Source organism: Theropithecus gelada, chromosome 2 (assembly GCF_003255815.1).
Source record: "Theropithecus gelada isolate Dixy chromosome 2, Tgel_1.0, whole genome shotgun sequence".
In the NCBI taxonomy this organism is placed as follows: domain Eukaryota; kingdom Metazoa; phylum Chordata; class Mammalia; order Primates; family Cercopithecidae; genus Theropithecus; species Theropithecus gelada.
In genome coordinates this window covers 95,882,759-95,909,173 of record NC_037669.1, presented here as the reverse complement: position 1 = coordinate 95,909,173, position 26,415 = coordinate 95,882,759, and the positions used below count along the sequence as shown (strand labels likewise).

At 47.5% G+C, this 26,415-nt stretch overlaps 2 protein-coding genes and 1 long non-coding RNA gene across 4 annotated transcripts in view; 1 reads left to right on the top strand and 2 right to left on the bottom strand.

Annotated features, from left to right (window-relative positions):
• Window positions 1-1,843: 1,843 nt before the first annotated feature.
• C2H3orf86 (chromosome 2 C3orf86 homolog) lies at window positions 1,844-4,650 on the bottom strand. Of its 2 annotated transcripts, none has more exons than XM_025377598.1 (2): window positions 4,594-4,650; window positions 1,844-2,508 (listed from the first exon to the last, which is right to left on the bottom strand). In XM_025377598.1, the coding sequence occupies exon 2, from the start codon at window positions 2,504-2,506 to the stop codon at window positions 2,009-2,011; it is 498 nt and encodes a 165-aa protein (XP_025233383.1). In that variant the 5' UTR covers window positions 2,507-2,508; window positions 4,594-4,650; the 3' UTR covers window positions 1,844-2,008. The 2 variants fall into 2 exon arrangements, with proteins under 2 accessions (XP_025233383.1, XP_025233382.1); XM_025377597.1 differs by lacking the exon at window positions 4,594-4,650 and adding an exon at window positions 3,533-3,610.
• Window positions 4,651-8,535: 3,885 nt separating this feature from the next.
• LOC112619495 lies at window positions 8,536-10,148 on the top strand. The gene is made up of 4 exons (XR_003118235.1): window positions 8,536-8,772; window positions 9,165-9,235; window positions 9,458-9,552; window positions 9,677-10,148. It is a non-coding gene; the product is annotated as an uncharacterized LOC112619495 (long non-coding RNA).
• Window positions 10,149-19,121: 8,973 nt separating this feature from the next.
• Window positions 19,122-26,415, bottom strand: part of ZNF445 (zinc finger protein 445) — a 36,510-nt gene continuing 29,216 nt past the window's right edge. The window contains exon 7 of the mRNA XM_025377863.1: window positions 19,122-26,223. Coding sequence (XP_025233648.1) covers window positions 24,059-26,223 — 2,165 coding nt within the window. The 3' untranslated portion in view covers window positions 19,122-24,058. The remainder of the gene's footprint in view (window positions 26,224-26,415) is intronic.

Sequence of the window (26,415 nt, the reverse complement as noted above, 5' to 3'; positions counted from 1 at the left end):
CACTGAGCCCTGATCCCCACCCCAGGGTGAACTCAGATTCCTGCTGCAGGCTGGGCTTGTATCCCTCTGGGCAGCTCTATGACACTTGCTGGGGTTCTTGTGGGTTGGAGGAGCATGAGGCTTAAGAGCCCAAGCCAGGTTAGGACTGGAGGCCCTGGTCCCAGTCACTCTGCCCAAGAGACCCACAGCCCCTGCCCCAGCCACCTTTCCCTCCAAGGCCCAGGGCCCAGATGACCTTGCAGGCTCTGGCCCTCCCTCTGTCCTCCAGCCTGGCCTGCTCTCCATTGTTTGCTGACCATGTGGCCATGCACAGGTGGATGTCCTGGAGCACGTCATGAGTGCCCACCAGCAGTGACACCAAGGACTTCATCAAGGCCACCCTGCAAGGAGCACAGGGAGTGCACACCCATCCTCCTGCCCACCCTGTGGAGCTGTTGGGTCCTGCCCTCTGCCACCCTCAGAAGCAGCCAGGCCCTCAGGATCAGCTGACCCCAGCCCGGGGCTGACCTCCATGCTGCCTCTTGTTCCCAGTGCTTTGTCACAGCCTGTAGGTTGAGCAGGCTTGACAGACTGGCTTGCTCACTCCCATATTGTGCAGGGAGGGAAACTGAGGCCAAGGTAGGTAGAATCCTGTCGAGGTCACAGGACGTAGTGGCTGCAGATTTGAGGCTGGATCCCAGGCCCGTGCCCCCAGCTCAGAAGGATCAGGGTCTTCCATGGGCCCATTTCCTGGAATAATATAGAAGCCCTAGTCGGCAAGAGACATGGAGCCATCCTAACCTTTGACCTCTGACTTGCCCCACCTAGGATGAAAGGCTCTGGAGGCCTGGGTTCGGCCAAGAATCAGATGAAACCTGGGAGACACCTGGGTGTGATGATTGCAGGGCTGGGCTGGTGTAGCCTGCTGAGGGGCATGGGAGGGTGTTTCCCCACCAGGACTCTGTGGTTAGGCACCCATGAGCCAGGAGCACCAGGGCCTCCTCTTTTGGGTAGCTCTGCTCTTCCTCGCCCTCAGAAGTCCACTTCGTTGGTACCCAGCAACTCAAGCTCCTCGTGGCAGGGAACAGTGCTCCACTGGCAAAGCCAAGGATGCACACTGCAAGGCTAGCCAAGGCTCAGCTGCACGTCAGATTCTGGCCACACCCACCTGGCATTGCTCTGCATGCCCCACTCCCCTCCGGTGTTCCTGGTGTACTTCAAGTCCATCCTGATGACACACTTCACCTGGAGCTGCTCCGGTACAACTTGGAGCCACCCAGCACCTGTTCAGGGACACAAGTGGGGCTTTTCCAGCAGCTTCTCCTCAAACCAGGTCATTCTGTGTCCCCAGGTCAAGTCTGCGTCCTTCCCCCAGGACACACTCCTGTACCCACAAGGCTTCCTCCAGCCCTTGGCCAGCCTGATCAAGGAGGGCCAGGTGTGTGATGGGGCTGCTTCCCACACTGCCTGAGTCACTCCATGCCTGGAGGGCTGAGAGGCAGTACCCAGAGAAAGCACAGAGCTGGGGACAGGGGTGACCCGGCCTAAAAGGGTGGTGTCCACTGCTGGCTTCCTCTAGCCTCAGGCTGTCTCAAAAGGGAGCTCCATGCAGGGCCCCAGCCCCTCCCTGCCCTGGATGCTGTCCTCAAGCCCAGCAGGCCCCAGGCTGTGCCCCAGGGACACTGGGCCTGCAGGTCTGTCATCCTGGCTTGTTCCCATTCCCACCCAAGGAGGTCTGGCTCTGGCTGGAAACTAAACATATTGCTTTGACACCAATGTCAGAAGCCCAAAGAATTAAGAGTAAAATACCAAGACGGTTTGGTATTTTAAAGGAAAGTAAAGGAAGCTCTAGGAAATGTTATGTCAAAATCTAAGTAAAATTTTACTGGGTTTGAAAGCATTGGGCACGTTCCTGTGAGACCCCCAGGGTGAGGCCTATGCTTCCAGGGAAGGCAGATGGGGCCCGCAGAGCCTGGCCACAGGTGGCTCAGGAAGGTGCTTAAAGAGTGTGGCCAAATTTTCTTTAGATTCAAAAGGAAAACCAGTTATTCCCAGTAAGGACATTTTTCACCTTGCAGGTGAAGTCCCAGGGTGCAGAAGGGCTGAGAGGAGAGGTCGAGATTGGTGGCTGAGGGGCTGGTCCCAGGGGCCCGAGTATGGGCAGAGTCACTCCTGGTGATGAGATGGTGACAGGGATTGCTGAGAACGGTGGGGGGCTCCTCGCTCCTCCAGCTCTGGCCTGGCCCCAGGTCGGTGCAGATGGGCGGGGGTTACCTGAGCCTAAGTCTTTCAGAGAAGCCTTAGATGGAGGTGCAGGGGCAGGCCTCTGTGCAGGCGGGCCCTGGGGACTGCAAGGAGCCCCCTGCATGCTCCTGGGCCAAGATGGGGCCTTCTCTTGTGGGCTCCCAGGAGAAACAGCAGGTGCATCTGCCTTCTGCGGGGGGTAGGTGATTTCTCCGCTTATCTCGTTCACCCAGAAAAACACGTCTAGAGGTTTCTGCCCCTGTCCAAACTGACTTCTAGACATACCTAAAAGGGAGAAAAGTGACAACACAGGTGGGCCTTCCAGCCTCCAGATGTCCGGTGGAGGGTCAGAGGGAACTGCCAGGGCCTGGGCTTCCCTCAGCCTGAACCTCTTACTAGGGGACTCACTCTCCTGGAGCGCCAAGCCTTCCTGGGACAGGGACAGGCCTAACTCGAGGCTCCAGATGAATTCTAGGGTCATTTTCTTCTTAAATGGTCTTTTCAAAATGTTTTAATCTTAACCAAGTATACACTAAGTATACTTTACATCCTGACCTAGTTCAGAGATGTGTGTGTATACCAGTAATTTCATGGAATGTAAATAGTTATATACAATAGTGTCTGATATTTTCAATTATTTTTTATGTAATTAAATCTACTATATTCCTTAAGAAAATGCTGATTGCCATGCGAATTTGTTTTGTAAGGAAAGCAGCAATGATGAACCATAGCTTGAAAAACACAGTCTTCAATTAAGGATGGCGAATCTGGTACAAAAGACCAAAAAAAAAAAAAATCACTCTTGCAAAGTTTACACAAACATGACTATGTGTGGTTAGCAGAATGGTCCCCCAAAGATGACCCTGCCCTAATCCTTGGAACCCATAACTGTGTTTCATTATATGGCAAAAGGGACTTTGCAGATGTAATTAAAATTATGGACCTTAAACTAGGAATATTATCCTGGATTATCCACGTGGCCCAATCTAATCACTCGAGCCCTAAAAGGCAGAGAGCTTTCTCTGACTGGCGTCACAGAGATGCAGCAGCAGGAGAAGTGAGAGAGATTCTAAGGATGAGAAGGACTCAACCCACTGTTGGCTTGACGATGGAAAGGGCTTAATGGAAACTCTGTCAACACAATGAGCTTGGAAGTGGATGTTCCCCAGAGCTCCCAATAAAAGCTGGAGGTAGACAAAACCTTGATGTTAATCTTGTGAGACCCTAAGCAGAGCCACGCTTGCTGACTTAGGGACTTCAGTGGTATGAGACAATAAATGGGGGTTGTGGCTGGTTCGGTGGTTCATACCTATAATCCCACCACTGGGAGGTAGGAGGATCGCTTGAGCCCAGGAGTTCCAGATCAGCTTGGGCAACATAGGGAAACTCATCTCTACTACCACTACTACTACTAATAATAATAATATAAATAAATTAGCTAGGTGTGGTGGCATCCACCTGTGGTCCTAACTACTCAGGAGGCTGAGGTAGGAGAATCCCTTGAGCCCGGGGTGGTCAAGGCTGCAGTAAGCTGAGATTGCACCACTACGCTCAATCCAGCCTGGATGTCAGAGGGAGACCTCGTCTCTAAATAAATTAATAAATAAATAATAAATAATTGGGTGTTGTATTGAGCAGCTACACCTGTGGTCATTTGTAAGAATAAATCATTTCCTGGCTGGGCACGGTGGCTCAGGCCTGTAATCCCAGAACTTTGGGAGGCTGAGACGGGTGGATCATGAGGTCAGGAGATTGAGACCATCCTGGGTGAAACCCCATCTCTAATAAAAAATACAAAAAAAAATTAGCCGGGCGTGGTGGCAGGCACCTGTAGTCCCAGCCACTTGGGAGGCTGAGGCAGGAGAATGGTGTGAACCCAGGAGGCGGAGCTTGCAGTGAGCCGAGATCACGCCACTGCACTCCAGCCTGGGCGCCAGAGCGAGGCTCCATCTCAAAAAAAAAAAAAAAAAAAAAAAAAAAAAGTCGTCATTCATTTTCTGTTCTTACAAATGGCCACAAAAGGAAACTTCTATGCCATGTGAACACGTTCTCAGGATCAGTACAGGAGGCAACCTGCAAGTCTGGGCAACTCTTCCTACTTTCTTTCCATCAAATTCCTTCACCTTCTTTAGAACGGACACAATGACTGTCAGTCCTGAGAAACTTCAAGGTGTGCTACCTAGAATATCAACCAGTTCAACCAGAAGCTGATCCTGACACCTGCGTCCTCCAGGAAGTTCTGATTTGCTCAGGCGGAGAGGATCTCCCCAGCATCCCCTGGTGGTTGGAAACAGGGGGCTCAGGGGCTCAACAGTTAGAGGCTGGCCAGGAGCTAGGGAACTGGATAGGTATGAAGGGTTTGAAGCTTACCTGTCAGAAGGTTCTGGGGTGGAGGAGCCTGTGGAGGGAGCTTCAGAGAGCAGGAGGAACATTAGAAGGCTGGGCCCTCTGCAATCTAATCTTTATTGTGTAATGCGTTTCCCGCCCTATCCCAGCCTAGCTTCTGCCTGGCGATCTCAGACCCCTGCAGGGAAGCTCCCCACTCATCCCTGCGCCATCCTCGCTGTCACAGTGCCTGATGCCTCCAACCTGGAAGTGTGCCTGCCAATTGCCTTTCCCTGCCTGATTTCTAGCAGTCCCATCACATGGCTCCAAAAACAGCATCGGGGTTTTTTTCTAGAACCCAAATTTATAAACAAGGGGCAGCGTCCTCTGACAGGGTTGGTTTGTGTTCAGTATAGTGGAAGCCAGGGCCACCTGGATTAGGAACATCTTGTGATCTGCTCCCTACTCCCCTGGGCCTGGCTTGCTGGGCCTCACACCCTCTCCACACCCTGCTCTCCCTGAGAATTAGATGCAGCCCCCATGTCACCAACTGCTTACTGGGACTGCCCAGCCCAGGCCCACCTTGAATCCTCACCAGGTTCCCCACTCTGTGGACGCAGCGGCTGCTGTGTGTCCCATGGAGCCAGCCCATGGTGCTGGCAGAAGATGGAATGGTCGTCCTTCTGGGCTGGCCCCAGGTCACCCAAGCAGGCTTTTCTCCTCTCCTCACCTGCCTGGTGGTGCCCACCTGATGTGGGGCGGTCCATAGGGCTGCTGGAGCTGAGTGAGAGGGGCTCGCCCAGCAACCTTTTCCCGTTGGTGCTGGTAGCCTTGGGCCTTCCCAGAGACTGCTGCAGGCCTGTCCTTAGCATGAGGTCATTGCTAAGGTGAAGGAGGAGCCTCTGTCCTCTCTTCCCTCCCTGGCTCAGCTCGCCTACTCCCGCATTGTGCTTGGTGAGGCCAGGTGTGCTTCCTCCCTTCCTCCCCAGGGCCTCTCCCCTTCGGTCCACACAGGGGCAGTTTCCCCAGGAAACTCTAACTCATTCCATTACCTTCCCCTAGTTGATCTTCGAAACCCCCTTGCTGTGAATACTGGCAAGCTTAGGAGCTTATTCCTCCCACCACGTCATCCAGCTCTTGATCAGTGTGCTCTGAGGGCTTTGTCTTCCAAGCTTTTGACAACCCTGGATGCTGGTTAGTCTTTGGTTGGCCCCAAGACACAGTGTCACACAAGCACCACCCTGTGGACACGCTGAAGTTCCCATGGAGTCTTTTCTATTGAAAACTTGGCCTCTTTCAGGCCAAACACTGGCTCCCTTTTTGTGCATAGCTTTCTAACTGGCACAATTTCCCCAAAGATAATTGAGAATTATAGTGATCACTTCGGGGAAACTCTGATATAGACAAAACAAAAACAAAGCAAAATTCTGAATATCCAAAGGTCTGCTGTCTTTAATTGGTATGAGGAGGCTCCTAAACACAATTTGGACTCAAAAAGTGCCTCTCTAAAATATTCTTTAGCTGTAACTAATATGAGCATCTTTTCCCTCATAAGCATCTTTTCTTTGGTTTTTTTTTTTTTTTTTTTTTTTTTTGAGATGGAGTCTCACTCTGTTGCCCAGGCTGGAGTACAATGGCACCGTCTCAGCTCACTGCAAACTCCTCCTCCCAGATTCAAGTGATTCTCCTGCCTCAGCCTCCCGAGTAGCTGGGATTACAGGCATGTACCACCATGCCCGGCTAATTTTTGTATTTTTAGTAGAGACGGAGTTTCATGATGTTGGCCAGGCTGGTCTCAAACCCCTGACCTCAGGTGATCCACCCACCTCAGCCTCCCAAAGTGCTAGGATTACAGGCATGAGCCACCGCGCCCGACTAAGCATCTTTAAATGTTGACATTTCCAATGCCCTTTCCACGTTTTGTGAAAGGCTTCAGGTCCAAAACTGTCCCTATGTTGGGTAAACAAAAAAAGTTGGCTGGCAAATCACTCTATTGTATAAACATCAGTATTTGGCTAAACTTCTTTTTTTCTTTTTTTTTTTGAGATGGAGTCTTGCTCTGTTGCCCAGGCTGAAGTGCAGTGGCGCGATCTCGGCTCACTGCAAGCTCTGCCTCCTAGGTTCATGCCATTCTCCTGCCACAGCCTCCCCAGTAGCTGGGGCTACAGGCGCCCACCACCACTTCCAGCTAATTTTTTTTTTTTTTTTTTTTGTATTTTTAGTAGACATGGGGCTTTACATGTTAGCCAGGATGGTGTTGATCTCCTGACCTCGTGATCCACCGACCTCAGCCTCCCAAAGTGCTGGGATTATAGGGATGAGCCACCGCGCCCAGCTTTGGCTAAACTTTTTAAGGAGACTCTGGGTACCAAGAATAAAAGAATCCTCATGAGGAAAATCTTTGTCTTGTTTGCCTAAATGACAGATCATCTTGTTTCACAGGGAGGCATCACTTCCTTCCTTTCTATATGTTGGAGATTAATACATTCTGACTTTTAAAAAAGTTGTATGGCTTGATAGAATTGTCAAGAACTGAAATTATGTCAAAACCAGATCTAGGACACTCTCGTGTGTGTTTTGTATATATGTCTAAACTTTCATCCCTCTTCTTACAGAGAAAAATGATCAGTTATTTGTCTAAAGCCAGCTCCTTCTCATTTTTATCTATCCCACTTCCTCTCCTTTTCCCTCTTTTGAAAACATATGAAAGACTTAACAAAAATTACATTCAACTGTTATGCACATATTCTAGGAATTTTTAGTTCAGGTAAAGTCTAAATTGTCTAAAGAAAAAAGTTATTGAACTTTTTTTATGGACACTAAAAAATGTGTATTTCCCTGATAACCTTTTAAACTAGCTATGACATAAGAAAAGACGTCAACTTCAAAATAAAGGAAAACGTTACCATGATTCACTCTTTAATTATTAGTTTATCTTTTTAAAAAAATGTTAGTACAATATTTTGGTTTATTCCGGACCAAAATTAGATTTCTCATAATTCAAACTTCCTAAATTTCCTACATTAATTTTATGTGTTTATTTATTTTTTGAGATGGAGCCTTACTCTGTCCCCAGGCTGGAGTGCAGTGGCACAATCTCGGCTCACCGCAACCTCCTCCTCTCAGGTTCAAGTGATTCTCCCATCTCAGCCTCCCGAGTAGCTGGGATTACAGATGTGTGCCACCACGCCCGGCTAATTTTTGTATTTTTAGTAGAGATGGGTTTTTGCCATGTTGGCCAGGCTAGTCTCAAACTCTCGACCTCAGGTGATCCACCCGCCTTGGCCTCCCAAAGCGCTGGGATTACAGGCGGGAGCCACAGCACCGGCCTACATTTATTTTATAAATGAAATGTTTTCATCATTTCCATAATTTATTTAAAATAAAAAATTTTGGCCTGGCATGGTGGCTCACATCTGTAATCCCAGCACTTTGGGAGGCCGAAGCAGGTGGATCACTTCAGGCCAGGAATTCGAGACCAGCCTGACCAATACAGTGAAATCCCATCTCTACACCAAAAATACAAAACTTAGCTGGGTGTCGTCGCACACACCTGTAGTTCCAGCTACTCGAGAGGCTGAGGCTCAAGAATTGCGTGAACCCAGGAGGCAGAAGCTTCAGTGAGCTGAGATGGTGCCACTGCACTCCAGCCTGGATGACAGAGCGAGACCCTTTCTCAAAAATAAATAAATAAAATAAAAACAGGTCTAAATTCACCCTTAAAATATAGAGCACTCTCAAAAACTGAATTGACTTCACTCTCCCAGAAATCGAAGCACATATGACTAAAATAATTGCCCTCACCCAGGCAGGCCAACTTGTGAAAGTGAAGTATGTAGTTATGCTGTTGGTAAAGGGGCTTTTGTCCACAAATTCAGAAGGCTTAGAGAACCCCAGGGGAGGAGCTCAGTGGGTGGAGTCTCCAGGGATTTGTTGGAGGCTGTTGGGAGAGCAGGAGTGAGCGCTGTGATTGGCTGGGACCTCAATGTCACAAAGGTCAGGGGCAGCTGCCAGAGAATGAAGCAGAGGGCTGTGGGGTGAAGGGATTGCCAGTCTTCCGCCACTCCTTTTTGTGGTCCTTCCCTTCGCTGCCTTCCTTCTCCCAGACACACTGGGCATCCAGTTCCAATCCAAAGGCTGTCCCTTTGACCAGGCCCATCTCCTCCACCTCACATCAGACGGTCAATCAGCTGCTCAGACCTCTAAACCTCAGTAACCTAGCAGGTAAGGACTTTCAGATTTCACCAGGAAGGATTATCTCTTCATATCTTATGAAAGTAATAGAACCAGCCGGGTGCAGCGGCTCATGTCTGTAATCTCAGCACTTTGGGAGGCTGAGGCTGGTGGATCACTTGAGATAAGGAGTTTGAGACCAGCCTAGCCAACAAGGTGAAACCCCATCTCTACTAAAAATACAAAAAAATTAGCCAGTCGTGGTGGCGCACACCTGTAGTCCCAGCTACTTGGGAGGCTGAGGCAGGAGAATCACTTGAACCCGGGAGGCAGGCGTTGCGGTGAGCCAAGACCACATCATTGCACTCCAGCCTGGGCAACAAGAGCGAAACTCTGTCTCAAAACATAATAAATAAAAACTAATAGAATCTATAAATTCATAGGAAATGGCCCTTGGCAAACGTGTGTCAGGCGAGAATGACTTAAAGGTGTCTACCGTTGTTTCTTACTGAAGGTTTGTTCAAATGTAAAAATTCACTTGGGACAGCTTATGAGTCCTCTCCTACTCTTGGAAAACCTTTTAAAGTGTCTGACAAAGTCTGTACCCCTGGGGCATGGATTAGTTTGTTGAAGTCCACAGACCACACAGTTTCTTGGAAGGTGTGCAGCGTGAGGGTGCATTCCTCTATTGCCCACTGATGGAGAACTCACTTAGGCTGTCTTTCCTCTCCTTCAGATGCCTAGAAGTCAATTGGGGTCAAGGAACAAGCCTCTACTCACATGCATTTGGGCAAATGAAGTCACAGAACAAATAACCTACCCTGCATCCAGGTTAGATCCTCCTGCACCATTTCCTGCTTCTCTGCGGAGCCTGCAATGTGGATCCCTGTCTGGATGTGGGGCTGGGGAGGTGGCTGTTCCCTGTCCCAGAGGCCCATCTGGTGTTCCCACACAGGCACTGAGTCCAGGGACACCCTCTGCTGCTGCCTCACCTGAGAGAAAGTGGCCCAAGAAGCATTGGCCCAGTGCCTGTTGATGCCAGGAGCCCTCTGCCACAGCCTGACACAGCATCCTGCACTCTCCCCTTCCAGCCCCTCCCCGAAAGCGTGGGCCACAGGTACCACTCCCTATGCCACTGAGCCCCACATGTCCCATCCCCCAAGCCACCCCCGCCCAGCCCCAGAGCTTTCCTACATTTATGATTTGTCCAAAAAGGTGACGTCCTTCAGCCCCCAGAAGGTCATCCTCCAGGCTGTGACCATCACACAGGATGTCTTGCACGGGGTCCTCATGGGCCTTCAGCCCAGCACAAATCGTGGTCTGGTTTGACCTTTGAAATATCTCAACATCTAAAATTCAGAGCTTTTTTGGAATATTTATCATTTTCCATAGATATAATTCTTTCAAATAAATTCCTTAGAAAACAATATCCAGTGTTTCATTCTTTGTGCTAACATGTGTTTTTTCCCTTTTGGAGATGAAAAATGTCATTAGAAATAAAAACTCGGCCGGGCACGGTGGCTCAAGCCTGTAATCCCAGCACTTTGGGAGGCCGAGACGGGTGGATCATGAGGTCAGGAGATCGAGACCACCCTGGCTAACATGGTGAAACCCCGTCTCTACTAAAAAATACAAAAAACTAGCCGGGCAAGGTGGCGGGCGCCTGTAGTCCCAGCAACTTGGGAGGCTGAGGCAGGAGAATGGCGTGAACCTGGGAGGCAGAGCTTGCAGTGAGCTGAGATCCGGCCACTGCACTCCAGCCTGGGCGACAGAGCGAGACTCCATCTCAAAAAAAAAAAAAAAAGAAATAAAAACTCAACAGACAGATTAAACATCAGATAAGATGCAGTTAGCAGGCCAGGCGAAGTGGAGGTTGCAGTGAGCTGAGATTGCGCCACTCCAGCCTGGGCAACAGAGCAAAACTCCATCAACCACACACAAAAAAGGTAAGATGCAGGTAGCAGAGGTGTCAAGCGAACTCGAACAAGATCTGAAGTGCAATGTTCCTTAAGGAGTCCAGAGATAGGAGACAGGACATTTGAAGGAAAAGTTCCAACAAAGCACAGACAGGCTCTAGGAGATCACACAGGGAAAGGGGAGGCTACATCCAAGAGATAAAGCTGACAATTCCCCAAAACTGATGGAAGACAGGAATTCTCAGAGTGAGGGATGCCACTGAATCCCACAGAAGATAACTGAAAACATCCACACTTAGTTACATTGTAGCAAAACCATGAAACACTGAAGACAAATCTTGAAAATTGCTAGAGAAAATACCTGATGACTTGAAATTAAAAATGATAAAGTTTAATGGAATAAAACCAGGGCAACAGAGCAAGACTGTCTCAAAAATAAAATAAATAAAATAAAATAAAATAAAGCAGTGTTCCTTAATCTTGGCACTCTTGATATTTGGGACTGGATAATTCCTTGTTGTTGAGACAGCACTGGGTAGTGTAGAATGTTTAGCAGTATCCCTGTTCTCAAGATGGGGAGGCTGGCACCTCATGTAAAATGTTCGGCCAGGTTGCAGCCTGCATTAGCTTGGAGGGTGGATCGCAATTTGACCAAATCTGTGGCATTAGGAACTAACTGCAAGAATCCAGAATGCTGGTTTTTTGGCTCCTCCTTGGCTGCTTTTAACAAAGTCCTGTGAGAAAGGTGGTCTCTGGCTGGAGCTTGCCAGTGTGCAAGGAGAGGTGGTAGGACCCAGAGTGCTGCTAATGTAGGTAACCCCTGACTGGCCTGCCACACACAAACAGTTGAATAATTTGGTGCCTTGAAAGTTTGAAAAAAAGTCAGCCACTCTATACACCCCAGCCAAGGCAGTTGTGGGCTGTGGCTCTGAAGAGGCAGTCTTTGTAGGAGATAGCCTTGGTGCTGCTAGCAAAGACAAGATTTGGGGTGTTGTTTTCATAGCAAACCTATGATATTAGCAAACGTGGAGAGATCTGGCACAATCAAGCATTGCTAAAAGGAACTCAAAGGCCTGCTACAAATTTCATAGAACTGGACATAGGCCATCCCCAGTGAGCCAGGACAAAAACTAGGCAGAGCCCAGTGTCCACAAAGAGTGGGCTGGATGGCTGAGTGTGGTGGCTCATGCCTATAATCCCAGCACTTTGGGAGGCCAAGGTGGGTGAATCACCTGAAGTTAGCAGTTCGTGACCAACCTGGCCAACATGGTGAAACCCCGTCTCTACTAAAAATACAAAAATTAGCCGGGTATGGTGGCGCATGCCTGTAATCCCAGCTATTTGGAAGGCTGAGGCAGGAGAATCACTTGAACCTGGGATGTGGAGGTTGCAGTGAGCCGATATATTACCACTATACTCCAGTTTGGGTGACAGAACGAGACTCCATCTCAAAAAAGAAAGAAAGAAAAGAAAAGAAAAGAAAAGAAAAAGAAAGGCATCTCTAGTGCCTTCTGACTCAAGAAAAGAAAGGGTTGAGACCGCCAACCCTTCAACCAGGCCTGTACACACCCCCAAGAGGTGGTCTTTTGACATCAGAGGGCCAAAAACTCCACCCTCAGATCATGTTAATGCCACCATTTTCTGTACATATGTCCTATGAACCCCAATTATGACTGCATTTTTCCCCACTGCCAATCACCTTTCCCCGTGCCTTAGACCACCCTACTTCTCTAACCTATAAATCTCTCTAAGCCTCATCTTTGGGGAGGTGGATTTGACAGCCATTCTCCCATCTCCTCACTGGACAGCCTTGTGAATAATTCTTCTCTCTTTTGCAAAACCCATGTCACAGTGATTGATTTACTGTGTGAGAACAGAACAAACCTGGGCCTGGCTCAGTAACAACTGCAAACCAGTTGCCAGATGTATTATTTGCTCAGCACTGAAACCACATGTGGAAACAGCACCTGCACTTGGAGTCACTACTCAATTAAGTTTACAATTAATCCACTTGTCATTCTCCAAGATCCATCTGTCTTCTGCACAGGCTGAGTAGGTGAGCTAAGCAGGGATGTATGCCCAAGTCTTTGATGGTGGCACTAATCTCAACAATCTCTCCAGGAATGTGGTATTAGTTTGCTTTACTATTTTTGTGAATGAGGCAGCTCTAGTGGCTTCTACTTGGCCTTTTCTACCAGAATTACTTTTACTGTATGGATCAGGGAACCAATGTGGGATTCTGCCCATTGTTGACTATGTCTATTCTAATTATGCATTCTAGAACCACGAAAATAACCATAGGATGGGTTCAGGAATCTACTAGATATACTGTGAGATGAATCTGAGCCAAAAAGTCCATTGATCACCTGACCTCCATACACTCATACTCTGAGGAACCATGGTGGCATTTTGAGTCTCCTGTAATTACTGCTAGTTCAGAACTAGAGGCTGGTTATTCCAGAAAAGTCTAATTATTTGCCCTTCTCAATGCACAATCACTCTGATAAATGGCCTTGGGTGCCTTTGGGGAGGCCTAGGAAGATGGAAAGTATAAATTATTGTCAGTGCAGCAGGGTCCTGCTTCGAAGGGACCGGGCCTATCCTTTATTCAAGAAGCTGTGGGTCTGTGAACTAGATCAAGACTTGGAATTGATTGAGGGATTATAACTGTGTGTTGGTAATTTGGGTCAGACTTCTCTATTCACCAGACCTGGAGCTTTCCTACTTATTGGGATCAAGTAAAACTTTAGTAGGCAGCCAGTCCATCCATTTCAGTTCTCAGGACACTATGATCAGCAGGCCAACATCACAGATCTCTGTGGGTGACACCATTCAGGGTCCTGCTTTGGCTGCACTGTCCATGGCAGTCACCACACCGACTGGGTTTTTGGTGACTAAGTGTTACCTTATGGTCCCTGCCTCCTCAGGATTCCATCAGCCCCACTGCACTTCAGGGAGCATTTCCCACTGTAATGTGGCCTGTGTAGAATACTGGCACTCTCTACATGAATTTATTTCTCATAGTCTTAATGAAAGGAGTGTCCTCTGGACCCTCCCTGGGTTCGTGAGCAGGTATTTACATGATAAATACACTCAAGCATTTTTATCTCCCTAAGCGTTTACATATCTTCCTCTACAGTATACCAAGGAAGTTCTGGCATTTCAACTCATTTAGTGCAGGTTATGTCTGGATCCGTATTTTTTTTTTTTTCTTTTGGAGACAAGTTCTCACTATATTGCCCAAGCCAGTCTCAAACTCCTGTCCTCAAGCAATCCTCCCACCTCAGTCTCCCAAGCTAGGGTTATAGTGGGTCCGTATCTCAACAACTCACAAGCAAATGTAGAGAGCCATTCTCAGCTTCTCAAGTTAAAACAATGAACCACAAATCTCTGCTTAATTATCCCGTATCAAAGAATTCAGCTTGATCTGACTTTATATTCCTTCCATGATGATCCTGCATCCTTGTTACTGAAAAAGGTTCCCGATCCAGACCCCAAGAGAGGGTTCTTGGATCTTGCACAAGAAAGAATTCAGGGCGAGTCCATAAAGAGAAAGCAAGTTTATTAAGAAAGTAAAAGAATAAGGCCGGGCGCGGTGGCTCAAGCCTGTAATCCCAGCACTTTGGGAGGCCGAGACGGGCGGATCACGAGGTCAGGAGATCGAGACCATCCTGGCTAACACGGTGAAACCCTGTCTCTACTAAAAAAATACAAAAAACTAGCCGGGCGAGGTGGCGGGCGCCTGTAGTCCCAGCTATTCGGGAGGCTGAGGCAGGAGAATGGCGTAAACCCGGGAGGCGGAGGTTGCATTGAGCTGAGATCCGGCCACTGCACTCCAGCCCGGGCGACAGAGTGAGACTCCGTCTCAGAAAAAAAAAAAAGAAAGTAAAAGAATAAAAGAATGGCTACTCCACAGAGCAGCCCCGAGGGCTGCTGGATGCCCACTTTTATGGTTTCTTGATGATATGCTAAACAACGGGTGGATTATTCACGCCTCCCCTCTCTAGGCCATATAGGGTAACTTCCTGACGTTGCCATGGCATCTGTAAACTGTCATGGCACTGGTGGGAGGGTAGCAGTGAGGACAACCAGAAGTCATTCTCATCACTGTCTTGGTTTTGGTGGGTTTTAGCTGGTTTCTTTACTGCAACCTGTTTTATCAGCAAGGTCTTTATGGCCTGGATCTCGTGCCAATCTCCTATCTCATCCTGTGACTTAGAATGCCTTAACCATCTGGGAATGCAGCCCAGTAGGTCTCGGCCTCATTTTGTTACAGGAAAGGGGTCCCGATCCAGACCCTAAGAGAGAGTTCTTGGATCTTGTGCAAGAAAGGATTCAGGGCGAGTCCGCAGAGCAAAGCAAAAGCAAGTTTATTAAGAAAGTAAAGTGGTGAAAGGACAGCTACTCCATAGACAGAGTAGGATGGAGTAACCTCTAACCTGAGGTCAGTCGTGTCCTTGCCTTTTATTAAGAGGGGCCTCTAACCCACTCTGTCTTAGGAGAAACTCTAACTCCCCCCTAAGTTGGGCCTCTAACCCAATCCCATTCTTTACTGGAGTACCCCATCACTTAGCCAAAGTCATCCAATCAGTGCTGCTATTTCCTTGGGGTTGGGGAGATTTCTTCAGTATCATCCTTTCTGTGGTTTGCCAGAAATATGTTATAGGACCCCAACACTTACGCAAAGGTAGCCCTTGGGGTCAGGGTTTCCGCACTATAGTCCCTTCTGTGGTCACCAGAAATATGTTACAGGAAAGGGGTCCCAATTCAATCCTAGAGGCTATGAATGCCTAACTTTCTGAGAATGCAGGCCAGCAAGTCTCAGCCTCATTTTCCTAGCCTTCACTCAAAATGGAGTCGCTCTGGTAAAAGTCGCTCTGACACTTTTACCCAGCCCCCATTCAACATGGAGTTGCTCTCATTCCAATGCTTCTGACACTATCTCTACAGATTCCCCAGGTTTCTGTAAAAATTGGCGAAATTACGCAATTTGGAGAGTATTGTATCTCCTCAATCACATTCTGCACTTCTCTTTTTTTATTGAGACAGTCTCACTCTGTCGCCCAGGCTGGAGTGCAGTTTGGGATCTCGGCTCACTGCAACTTCCACCTCATGGGTTCAAGTGATTCTCCTGCCTCAGCCTCCCCAGTAGCTAGGATTACAGGCACGCACCACCACACCCGGCTAATTTTTGTATTTTTAATAGAGACGGGGTTTCACCATATTGGCCAGGCTGGCTGGTCTCAATCTCCTGACCTCGTGATCTGCCCACCTTGGGATCTGCCCAAGTGTTGGGATTACAGGTGTAAGCCACCATGCCCAGCCTGCACTTCACTCTTTGAGGCCTTACTGGTACTAGAACACGAATCAAGTTGTAGTTTGCTCTAGGTTTAAAAGCAAAAAAGGGGCTGGGAGCGGTGACTCACACTTGTAATCCCACCATCTTGCGAGGCTGAGGTGGTAGGATCCCGAGGTCGGAAGTTTAAGACCAGCCTGGGCAACATAGGGAGACCCTAACTCCACAAAAAATTAAAAATTATTATTATATATTTTTTGAGACAAAGAGTCTTACTCTGTCGCCCAGGCTGGAGTGCAGTGGGGCGATCGCGGCTCACTGCAACCTCTGCCTCCCGGGTTCAGCCATTCTCCTGCCTCAGCCTTCCAAGTAGCTGGGACTACAGGAGGCTGCCACCACGCCCGGCTAATTTTTTGTATTTTTAGTAGAGATGGGGCTTCACCGCATTAGCCAGGATGGTCTTGATCTCTTGACCTCATGATCCGCCCGCCTCGGCCTCCCAAAGTGCTGGGATTACAGGCGTGAGCCATCGTGCCCAGTCAAAAAATAATTTTTTTTAAAGGAGTCCAGGCATGGTGGCTCACACCTGTAATCCCAGCACTTTGGGAAGCTGAGGCAGGTGGGTCACTTGAGACCAGGAGTTCAAGACCAGCCTGGGTAACATGACCAAACCTTGTCTCTACAAAAATACAAAAATTAGCTGGGCGTGGTGGTGCATGCTTGTAGTCCCTGCTAGTCAGAAGGCTGAGGCTGGAGAATCGCTTGAGCCTGAGAAAGTGGAGGTTGCAGTGAGCTGAGATCGTGCCACTGCACTCCAGCCTGGGTGAGACAGTGAGAGCTTGTCTCAAAAAAAAAAAAAAAAAAAAAAAAAAAAAAAAAAAGGCAAAACGCAAAAAGTGGTGGGCATAGGTCCTGAGCAATGTCAGCAGACTTTTGGAAGACATATACCTCAGGGAAGGCCATTACATGTTCTTCAGGCAAAAGGTGGTTAACCAACATTCGAAGTTTCATTGTGACCCTCCCTTCTACTCCCTGCCCCAGCATTAGTAGCTGGGACCCCTCCACAGAAGCATGGATGCAAAGGCCACAGAGCCCCTCCCTGAGCACAGACACTATGTCAGTACAGCAGTCCACCCCTCCTCCATAGATCTGAGTTCAGCTCCACAAGGCCCCTCTTACAATCTCCTACCTTTCAACAATTCTAGCGAATTCTCTTTGTTCCTGCTTTGCACGTTGCTCCATATGAGGTGGGATCAACAAAACTGGTTAGGATGTTGAAACTGACGACACTGCAGACACCAAGAGGTTACGAAAACATTTACTATTCACATGAGGCTTTCTAAGGAAAGCAAAGAGGGCACCCACGCCAGTCAGTTGGGCTTCAGTGAAAGGAGGGGCAAGTGGCTCTGGTTTTTATTATGGTTATGAAAGCTCGGTGCATTTGTGACAGTCAGGGTTTGCACAGTTTGAACTTCCCCTCTGGCGCAAAGAGGAAGTGCCTGGGCTTTCTTATCAGCTTGTCCAGATCCAGGCAAATTAAGGGGGAAGAGCTTGAAAGCTGTTAGCAGAGAAACATCAAACATGGGGAGCCTCTATTCCAGCTCCCCCAGTCCTGGGGTGGCACCTGCTTAGCAGCTGCTACCTCCAAGACACCTTGCCATTTTCTTCTTGCCTTTTTAGCTACTTAAATATATACACTTCTTTATAAGTTCTCTGCTAAAATAACTGGTGTGGTTTCTGGCAACTAAAACCTGGCTGATAAAAAATCTCCTTGCTGTTCTTAGCAGGGTTAGCATTAACTTTAAAAGGTGTGGTAGCTGGCATACAAATATTTACTCTCCTTTTCCTCATCTAATAAAGTAGAATGACTGAAAAGCATCTCCACTCTCCGGATCCCATTTCTTCATTAAAATTATGAGTTTATAGCTTCTGGCTTTACTTGTTACTTACTAAGCAAAATTAAGGAGATTTAGGCAAGGAAGAGCTTATAATTTCCTATAAAGTGCATGTCTTGGTGATTGTGTGTCAGTATATAGAGAACATTCTCATTTTCAAAAAAACTGTGGCCTGGTATTCCATCATAGATGTACTAGAGTTACTTAAGCATTCCTTTACTGACAGCCATTTGTATTGCTCCTGTTACCAGAAAGCGGTCGTGATCCAGTCCCCAACAGAGAGTTCTTGGACCTTGCTCAAGAAAAGAATTCGGGCGAGTCCACAAAGTCAAAGTAGTTAATATTAAGAAAGTAAAGAAATAAAGAATGGCTACTCCATAGGCAGAGTAGCCCCAAGGGCTGCTGGTTGCCTATTTTTATGGTTATTTATTGAGTATATGCTAAACAAGGGGTATATGATTCATAAGTTTTCTGGGAAAGGTGTGAGCAATTACCAGAACTGAGGGTTCATCTCCTTTTTAGACCACATAGGGTAACTTCCTGATGTTGCCATGGCAATTTTTTTTTTTTTTTTTTTTTTTTTTGAGACAGAGTCTTGCTCTGTCACCCAGGCTGGAGTGCAGTGGCACCATCTCGGCTCATTGCAACCTCCCACTCCCAGGTTCAAGAGATTTTCCTGCTTCAGCCTCCCGAGTAGCTGGGATTACAGGTGCGTGCCACCAGGCCCAGCTAATTTTTGTATTTTTCAGTAGCGACAGGGTTTCACCATGTTGGCCAGGCTGGTTTCTATCTCCTGACCTCATGATCTGCCCTCCTTGGCCTCCTAAAGTGCTGGGATTACAGGCGTGAGCCACTGCGCCAGGCCTGCCACGGCATTTGTAAACTGTCATGGTACTGGTGGGAATGTCTGTTAGCACGCTAATACATTGTAATTACAGTATAATTACAGCAGTGAGGACAACCAGAGGTCACTTTCATTGCCATCTTGGTTTTGACCGGCTTCTTTACCACATGCTGTTTTATTGGCAAGGTCTTTATGACTGTATCTTGTGCTGACCTCCTATCTCATCACATGACTTGGAATGCCTAACCTTCTGAGAATGCAGCCCAGTACGTCTCAGCCTTATTTTACCCAGTGCCTATTCAAGATGGAGTCACTCTGGTTCAAATGCCTCTGACCCTCCCAATTTTTGCAGGTGAGGAAATAGAAGCCTTGAAAGATTAGGTGGCTCACTCTAAGTAACATCATGTACCTGGCAGGGATTTCTATAAAATCATAAGATGTCAGAGACCATGCTTAAGAAATATTTTTACTTTGAAACACTTTAGGCAAACAGTGAAAAAGAACCCACCACACTATCCTGTTAAAATCTTAACATTCTGATGCCTCTGCATCAATTTTTAGAAAGAAAGAAAGAAAACACAACTGAAGTCCCCATGTACCCTCCCCAAATCCATCAGGTCTCCTGCCTTAGGAAGGCAGAATGGTGACTTGCACACATCATTCCAATACATGATTTCATTTCATATTATTTGAATCCACAGAAAATAGATTACTGTGCAAAACAATAACACTTTCTATATGTCCACAATGCTTACATGCTAGACACTATTCTAAGCATTTTACATGCATTACTTCATTGACCACCCCCCACCCACAATCACCCTGTGAGATTGCCACTACGATCCCATTTTATAGAAAAGGTGAAAAACAAGTTGAAGTAACGTGCCCACAGATACACAGTATGCTTAACTTTACACAAACAGTACCTTGTATGTAGCTTCACCAACTTTCTCAGCATAATTTTTCATCTATGTGTTGAGACGTAACTCTTTCATATTCACTTTCCAAGGACCAAAAACAACCCATTTATTTATCCACTCTTCTGCTGATGAAATGCAGGCTTTTCCCCATCTTGCTACCTAAACAATACTTCAGTGAAGTCTTCAACTCATTTCTCTGTTCACATGGCACTTCTCTAGGATGCATCCAGGAGTAGAGTTGCTGGGTGGGTAAGTGCACACAACCTTCCAAGATTTTGCAAATTGCCTGACACAGTATTTCTCACAATTTCCACTCCTAAAGCAGTATGAATTATCATTGTTCCACACACTTACCCACACTTGGGTTTTCAAAAATGTGCCAGCTTGATGAGTGTGAGATGGTATTATTTCACATTTCGGACACTCTTGGTCAGCAGGGGTGGGGCAGACCACACTGAACAGGTGACAGAAAGACCTTCAAATACCCACTCCCGCCATCTGGCACTCCTGACCCCAACTTCAGCTCCTCCAAGGGAGTGGGGGAAAGGGGGGTACGGTTGGAAGGAACCTGAATGTTCTCCAGGCCAGGATGAGATGTAAGATGAGACCCGGTGCTTAGGGCAATCGGAAACTCAACTGAAGCCAAACAACTCAGAACCACCCACAGCCGGGTTCCTAACCAGCAGGTGTGTGTTTGTGGGTGGCTTCCAGTCAACATTTCACCCCATAGCCCCTTAAAAAAAACCCCAACCCTGACTTAGCCAAACCAACTTCAGTTCCAGACTCCTTAACAGAGGTAATTTTGTGCAAGATCTTTTGTGCACGGCAAACAGATAAATAAGCACCCAACCCTGGCTTCCAGAGTGCTTGGTCTGGCTATGGTGACGGGCATAACCAAAAACACAAACATCACCTGACACAGGCACCAAGAGAGGTGGGGCCAGGGGTTTAGAGGCACAAGGGTCAGACAAGGTCAGGCCTTGAAGAATGAACAGCTGAACTGGCACAGACGGGTGTGGCACTCCAGGTGAAGGGAGGCAGCACAAGGCAGAACACTCTGGGGGGATGGGGTGGGGAAGGGACAGGAAAGCCAAATCCAACACTGATTCTGCCAAAATCTTTTGTAGTTAGCACCAAGCAGTCAGGCTTCTACTTTTTTTCCTTTCAGCTAATCTGAATTTATTAATATTTATATAATTATAGTACTTACAGAACTAAAATTATTTGAAAACTCAGGTTATTGGATAAATGGGATCGGCATAATCCCAAATATAAACAGCTTACTTCAGGATAAAGTAATTTCTGTTTTTTGGCCAGGCACGGTGGCTCACACCTGTAATGCCAGCATTTTGGGAGGCCGAGGTGAGTGGATCACAACGTCAGGAGATTGAGACTATCCTGGAGATCGAGACCATCCTGATTAACAAAGCGAAACCCCGTCTCTACTAAAAATACAAAAAATTAGCCGGGTGTGGTGGCGGGTGCTTGTAGTCCCAGCTACTGAGGAGGCTGAGGCAGGAGAATGGTGTGAACCCGGGTGGCGGAGCTTGCAGTAAGCCAAGATCCCGCCACTGCACTCCAGCTTGGGCGACAGAGCGAGATTCCGTCTCAAAAAAAAAAAAAAAAAAAAAAATCTGTTTTTCACTTCATTCTTTGCACATTTTAACACTTGATTAGAATGTTTAAAAATAAGCATATTTCATTCTATAAAAATGACAGGTCAGGCACAGTGGCTCATGCCTGTAATCCCAGCACTTTGGGAGGCAGAGGTGGGTGGATCGCTTGAGCCCAGGAGTTTGAGACCAGCCTGAGCAACATAGGAAAAAAATAAATAAATAAAACTTTTGTCTCTACAAAAAAATATAAAAAATTAGCTGGCATGGTGGCACGCACCTGTAGTCCCAGCTACTGGGGAGGCTCAGGTGGGACCTGGGCCTGGGAGGTCAAGGCTGCAGTGAGCTGTGATCCTGCCACTGCACTCCATCCTGGACAACCCTGTTTCAAAAAAAAAAAAACAAAACAAAACAAAAACTAAAAATATCCCCATACTGGGGCAGAAACTTTACAAGATGTCCTGTGGCAAAGGGAGCAGAGATGGGGGAAAAGGGGTGCTAAAAATGTGATCGGAAAGGGACATTTCCGAGGTTATAACACCAACTGACATGGGAGCTGCACCTCTGAGAAGGCCCTGGTCCTAGAGGTCAACCACCTGATGGAGAGCCTTGGTAAACCAAGCCCTCTTTTGCCAATCTCAGGAGTCAGGTAGCACAGCAAAGTACTCTAACTTCACACATAAGGAAATCGATGCAGAGGTTCACTGACTTGCTCAAGATCATTCCTGCCAAGAAAAGGCACACCATGCCTGGAACCCAGATCTGATGACTCCAAGACCCTTCCTATGACTCTGGTCCCTGCCCAGCCACTTCTAGTGCCATTTTGGGGACAGTGAAGGGACATCTTCACTGCCATGAACAGCTGCTGCCATAGGAAGGCAAGAGATGGCGGAACAAAGATGACCAAACCTTCCTGAGGACAAAGCTGAACAGGCATCAGAACACCAACAGGAGACTTCTGTCCCGCCCCCACCATCCCGTGACACCACCACACAATATCAGAGCCTTCATTTTCACCTGCTCATGGCAATCCAGAGCAGATAAGATTATTCCATACTGTACTGAAAAAGACATCTTCCAGGTTGGTTTCTTCTCATTTCAAGAAATGACCAGCTCCGTGAATGGGCCGCTACAGTCGGGGACACTGCTCTACTATTAAGACATTTTATCCTTTCATTTACAATCTGACCTCTTCAATAATCAGAAGCAATGATTGCTCACAGGCTTTAGCAATAGCACTCCTTTGCCTTTAAGTAATTGATTCTTGCTTTTTGCTTCAACACAAGTGGGTGGGCCAGTGAAGGAGCTCCTTCCAGAACAGGTCGTCTTTTCTCCTGAGAGCAGCAGGCACATGCACTTGTTCCTTCGGGTTGAATCTGATTGCTAGCACCAGATCTCATACATGGAGAGGGGTATGTGAAGGTGAGAGGGGTATGTGAAGGTGAGAGGGGCCTGCAGTATGCAGGGGCTAGAGACGTGAACACAACAATGGTAAGCATTTACATCTGCTGAGGCCGAGGATCCTATAGAAAATTCAGAAACGGAGTGGGGAGGAGTCTGATTTATGGGAACTGGCAGCAAGGGTAACCACATGAGAAGCCTTTCACCCATTCCACTTCACTGAGTCCTTGGATCTGTGGTTAACTCTTATAAAATGTAATTCAGATTCAAACCACATCACTCCTCAACTCAAAATTGTCCAAACGCTCCCTGCCTCTGAGGCAGCTCAAGCCCCCGTAATGACCCATGATGCTCACATGGCCTGGCCTATGGCCTCCCTGGCCCCTCTCCTCCCCTTCCAGCTGGCTCCCTGCACTCCATCCCAGGGGCTTCCTTGCTATCCTGAGGACACCAAACAAGACCCAATCTCCTCTGCCTGCAACTCTCCCTAGAGAGTTACCTGCTACCTCCCTGGCCTCCTTCAGGTCTTTGCTCAAATTTCACTTTCTCAGTTGAGGCCCTCCCTGATCAGACTATCTAAAATCACAATTGATCTCCCAATCCAGCACTCCCTCTCACTCTTCTCTGATTCACTTTGTCCACTACACACATCACCATCCAGAATACTGCATATCCCATTTGTTTGTCATCTGTAAAGATCCAAGATGGCACGATTTTCATCTGTTCTGGTCCCTGCTAGGTCTCTGGCAAACAAACCAGTGCCTGGTGTATGGGAGTGCTCAGCACATTTCTGTTAAACAGATGGATGCTGCTGCCTATGTAGGCCAGTGGGATGGGGATGGCAACAGGGTACGGGTAGAGTTCCACAAGTCAAGCGCTTGAGTCCAGCATCCTGCTCTCCTCCACCTGCCGCTGAGACCTCTCTAACCCCCTAGCAGATATCCAAAAGCCAGCCAGGAAGACTGAAGCCCCAGCCAGAACTCCCCAGGGGGCATTTGGGAAGACAAGGCATTCTTGATGCTGCTGCTTTTAAAGTCAACAGAATAGGCATGGCCACAGGCCAAACTTGAAGATAAATCTAGGATCCCACTGGCCCCTTTCCAGCAGCCACAGCCCATGATGCCACAGATATTTTGTCCAACTGTAAAGGGCAGTCGTCTCTCTCCTCAGAGTTGTGGAAGGAGACCTGACCGGGCGAGCTGCAGAGGCCACTCCTAGGGGCCCAAGTCTCCAGAAGGGCTCCAAAGAACATGCTGCTGAGCTTCCCCAGCGTCACATCCCAGCAGGCAGGCTAGGGAGTCCCCGAGCTTTTAAATCCTTGGGATTCTGTCACTAGCTTCCAAAATAGAAAGGGCTGGGCCCTTTGTGAAGGTTTCTCCACACTGCCTATAATTAAGGGTTCTCTAGCAGGGGACTGAGAACCCACCCCCACTGTCATTATCAGGTCCCAGGCTAATCTCTAATATGGTTTTTCATATGCCGAGCCAGGTTCGAAGACCACCTGAAGGTCTTCCCACACTTGGTGCATTTGAATGGCCTCTCTCGAGTATGAAATCTCTTGTGGCTAATGAGTTGTGAACTCTTGTTGAAAGTTTTCCCACATATGCTGCATTTGTGGCACTTTTTCCCAATGGTTATGTCCTGGAGTCCAGTGAGCCTGGAGCTCTGGTTGCAAGCTTCTTTGCAGTCTTCGAGGGGCATCTCCTCACTTGGTTTTAGCTTCTGTAATCTCAACTTTGTGTCCTGAGAGGAAGACCGTGCAGGTGGGCTACGTTCAGCCTGTGCTGCTCTGGTGTGTTTCCTCTGGTGACTGGAAAGGGTATGTCTCCCAATGAACTCTTTCCCACACCACTGACATTTGAAAGGCCTCTCTGTAGAGTGGATCCTCTGATGGTTAACAAGGCGATAGTTTCTATCGTAAGATTTCCCACACAGATTACATTTATAGCGCTTCTCTCCACTGTGTATTCCCTTATGATCTAAAAGGGTTCTTTTACGTGTAAAGGTTTTCCCACATTCTTGACACCAAAAACGTTTCTCACCAGTGAGGATTTTCGGCTCCACATTTGGAGTCTTTTCACTTTCATGGCAATCATACTGTTTTTGAAGAGAGTGAATCCTCTGATGTCGGTAGAGATTGGAACTCCATCTGAAGGCTTTCCCACACTCCCTACACTTATACGGCTTCTCTCCAGTGTGAACTCTCTGATGGATGAGGAGGAAGGAGTGATTGCGGAAGGCCTTGCCACACTGGCTGCATTTGTAGGGCTCCTCTCTGGAGTGACTGCTCTGAGGAACCTGGAACACTCTGTCCTGACTAAAAGATGCCCCGCCCTCAGGTTTTCTTTTCATGGCATGCTTCTTCTTATGAACAATAAAGGCTGACCTATAGGCAAAGTCCTTCCCACAATCGCTACACTGGTATGGTTTCTCACCTGTGTGAATTCTCTGGTGGTCAACGAGAGTTTTCTTTCTAGTAAAAGTTTTCCCACACTGCTGACACAAAAATGTTTTCTCCACAGCGGGGGCACCCTGGGGCTGACTGCAGTCAGGAGACTGCCTGAAGCCCTCATGACATTCATCTTGTTTGTAGAATTTTTCCTCCTCATGCAACCTCATATGACGAGTAAAGTTTGATCTCCACCTAAAGGTTTTCCTGCATTTGGTACATTTATAGGGTTTCTCCTGGGTGTGAATCCTTTGATGTTCAAGAACATACGACTTACAGTGGAAGGACTTCCTGCACTGGCTGCAGTCAAAGAGTTTCTCTCCACTTTGGTCTCCCAAATGATGATCAAACCCTGAGCTGTAGGTGAGAGCTGCCCTATACTGATTCAATTCAAGAAATTTCTTCTTAGCATGGGTTTCTCGGTGCAGACGGTAGGCTGACAGACGTCGGAAAGCTTTCTCACATAAATCGCATTTATAGGGCTTCACTCCAGTGTGAATTTTCTCATGCCGTGCACAGTTGGAACTCCACCGGAAGGCCTTCCCACACACCCTACATTTAAATGCTTTCTCTTGAGTGTGAAGTCTCTGATGATATGCAAGATGGGAGCTATGACTGAAAGTCCTTCCACAGTCACTGCACTTAAATGACACTCCCACCGTGTGAAGACTCTGCCCGTGCTGGTGATGAGAGCTAAGGCTGAAGTCTTTTCCACACCCGTCCTTTTTATTCCCTTTCAGTCCAGTATGAATTCTCTGATGTAGGCTGAAGCCGCCAATCATGTGTCTGAGCCCCTTCCCATATTTCTTGTAGTCATAGTGGTGTGAACTCATTCTGAAGTGTTTGCCACAGCCATGTTTAAGGGATTCCTTTCTTCCAGAAACTCTCAAATATGTAACATGTTTTAAGTCAAGACTATTACTTCCTGATACTTCAGAGTCTTTTCCTGTCCTGTGACTGAAATTGGTCTCTTCTTTTTTAACTGTTACTTGTATGGGGTTTTCACATTGATCCTTTTGCCTGCTCTTCTGTTGAAAAGATTCTCTGAGCCCAATTCCCTCAGAAACACTTGTCGCAGGACATCCTGATGACACAGCTAAGGTTTCTGCTTCTTCCAAAGGTTCCTGATCTAAGATGAATTTGTTTGTTTTAATCTGGAGGTCATCTCCTGACAAAAAACAAAACACAAGAGAATGTACTCTTTTCCCATACTTGGAACTGCAGAAAGCACCAAAGGGCAATAAAATGTCTGGGTGGTGAGGCTTTTGCCTGACTGCCAATACCTTTATAAAATAGTCAAACATAAGGCAAAACATGGAAGATTATCCCAGATTACAGGGAAGGGAGGAGAAAAGCAAGA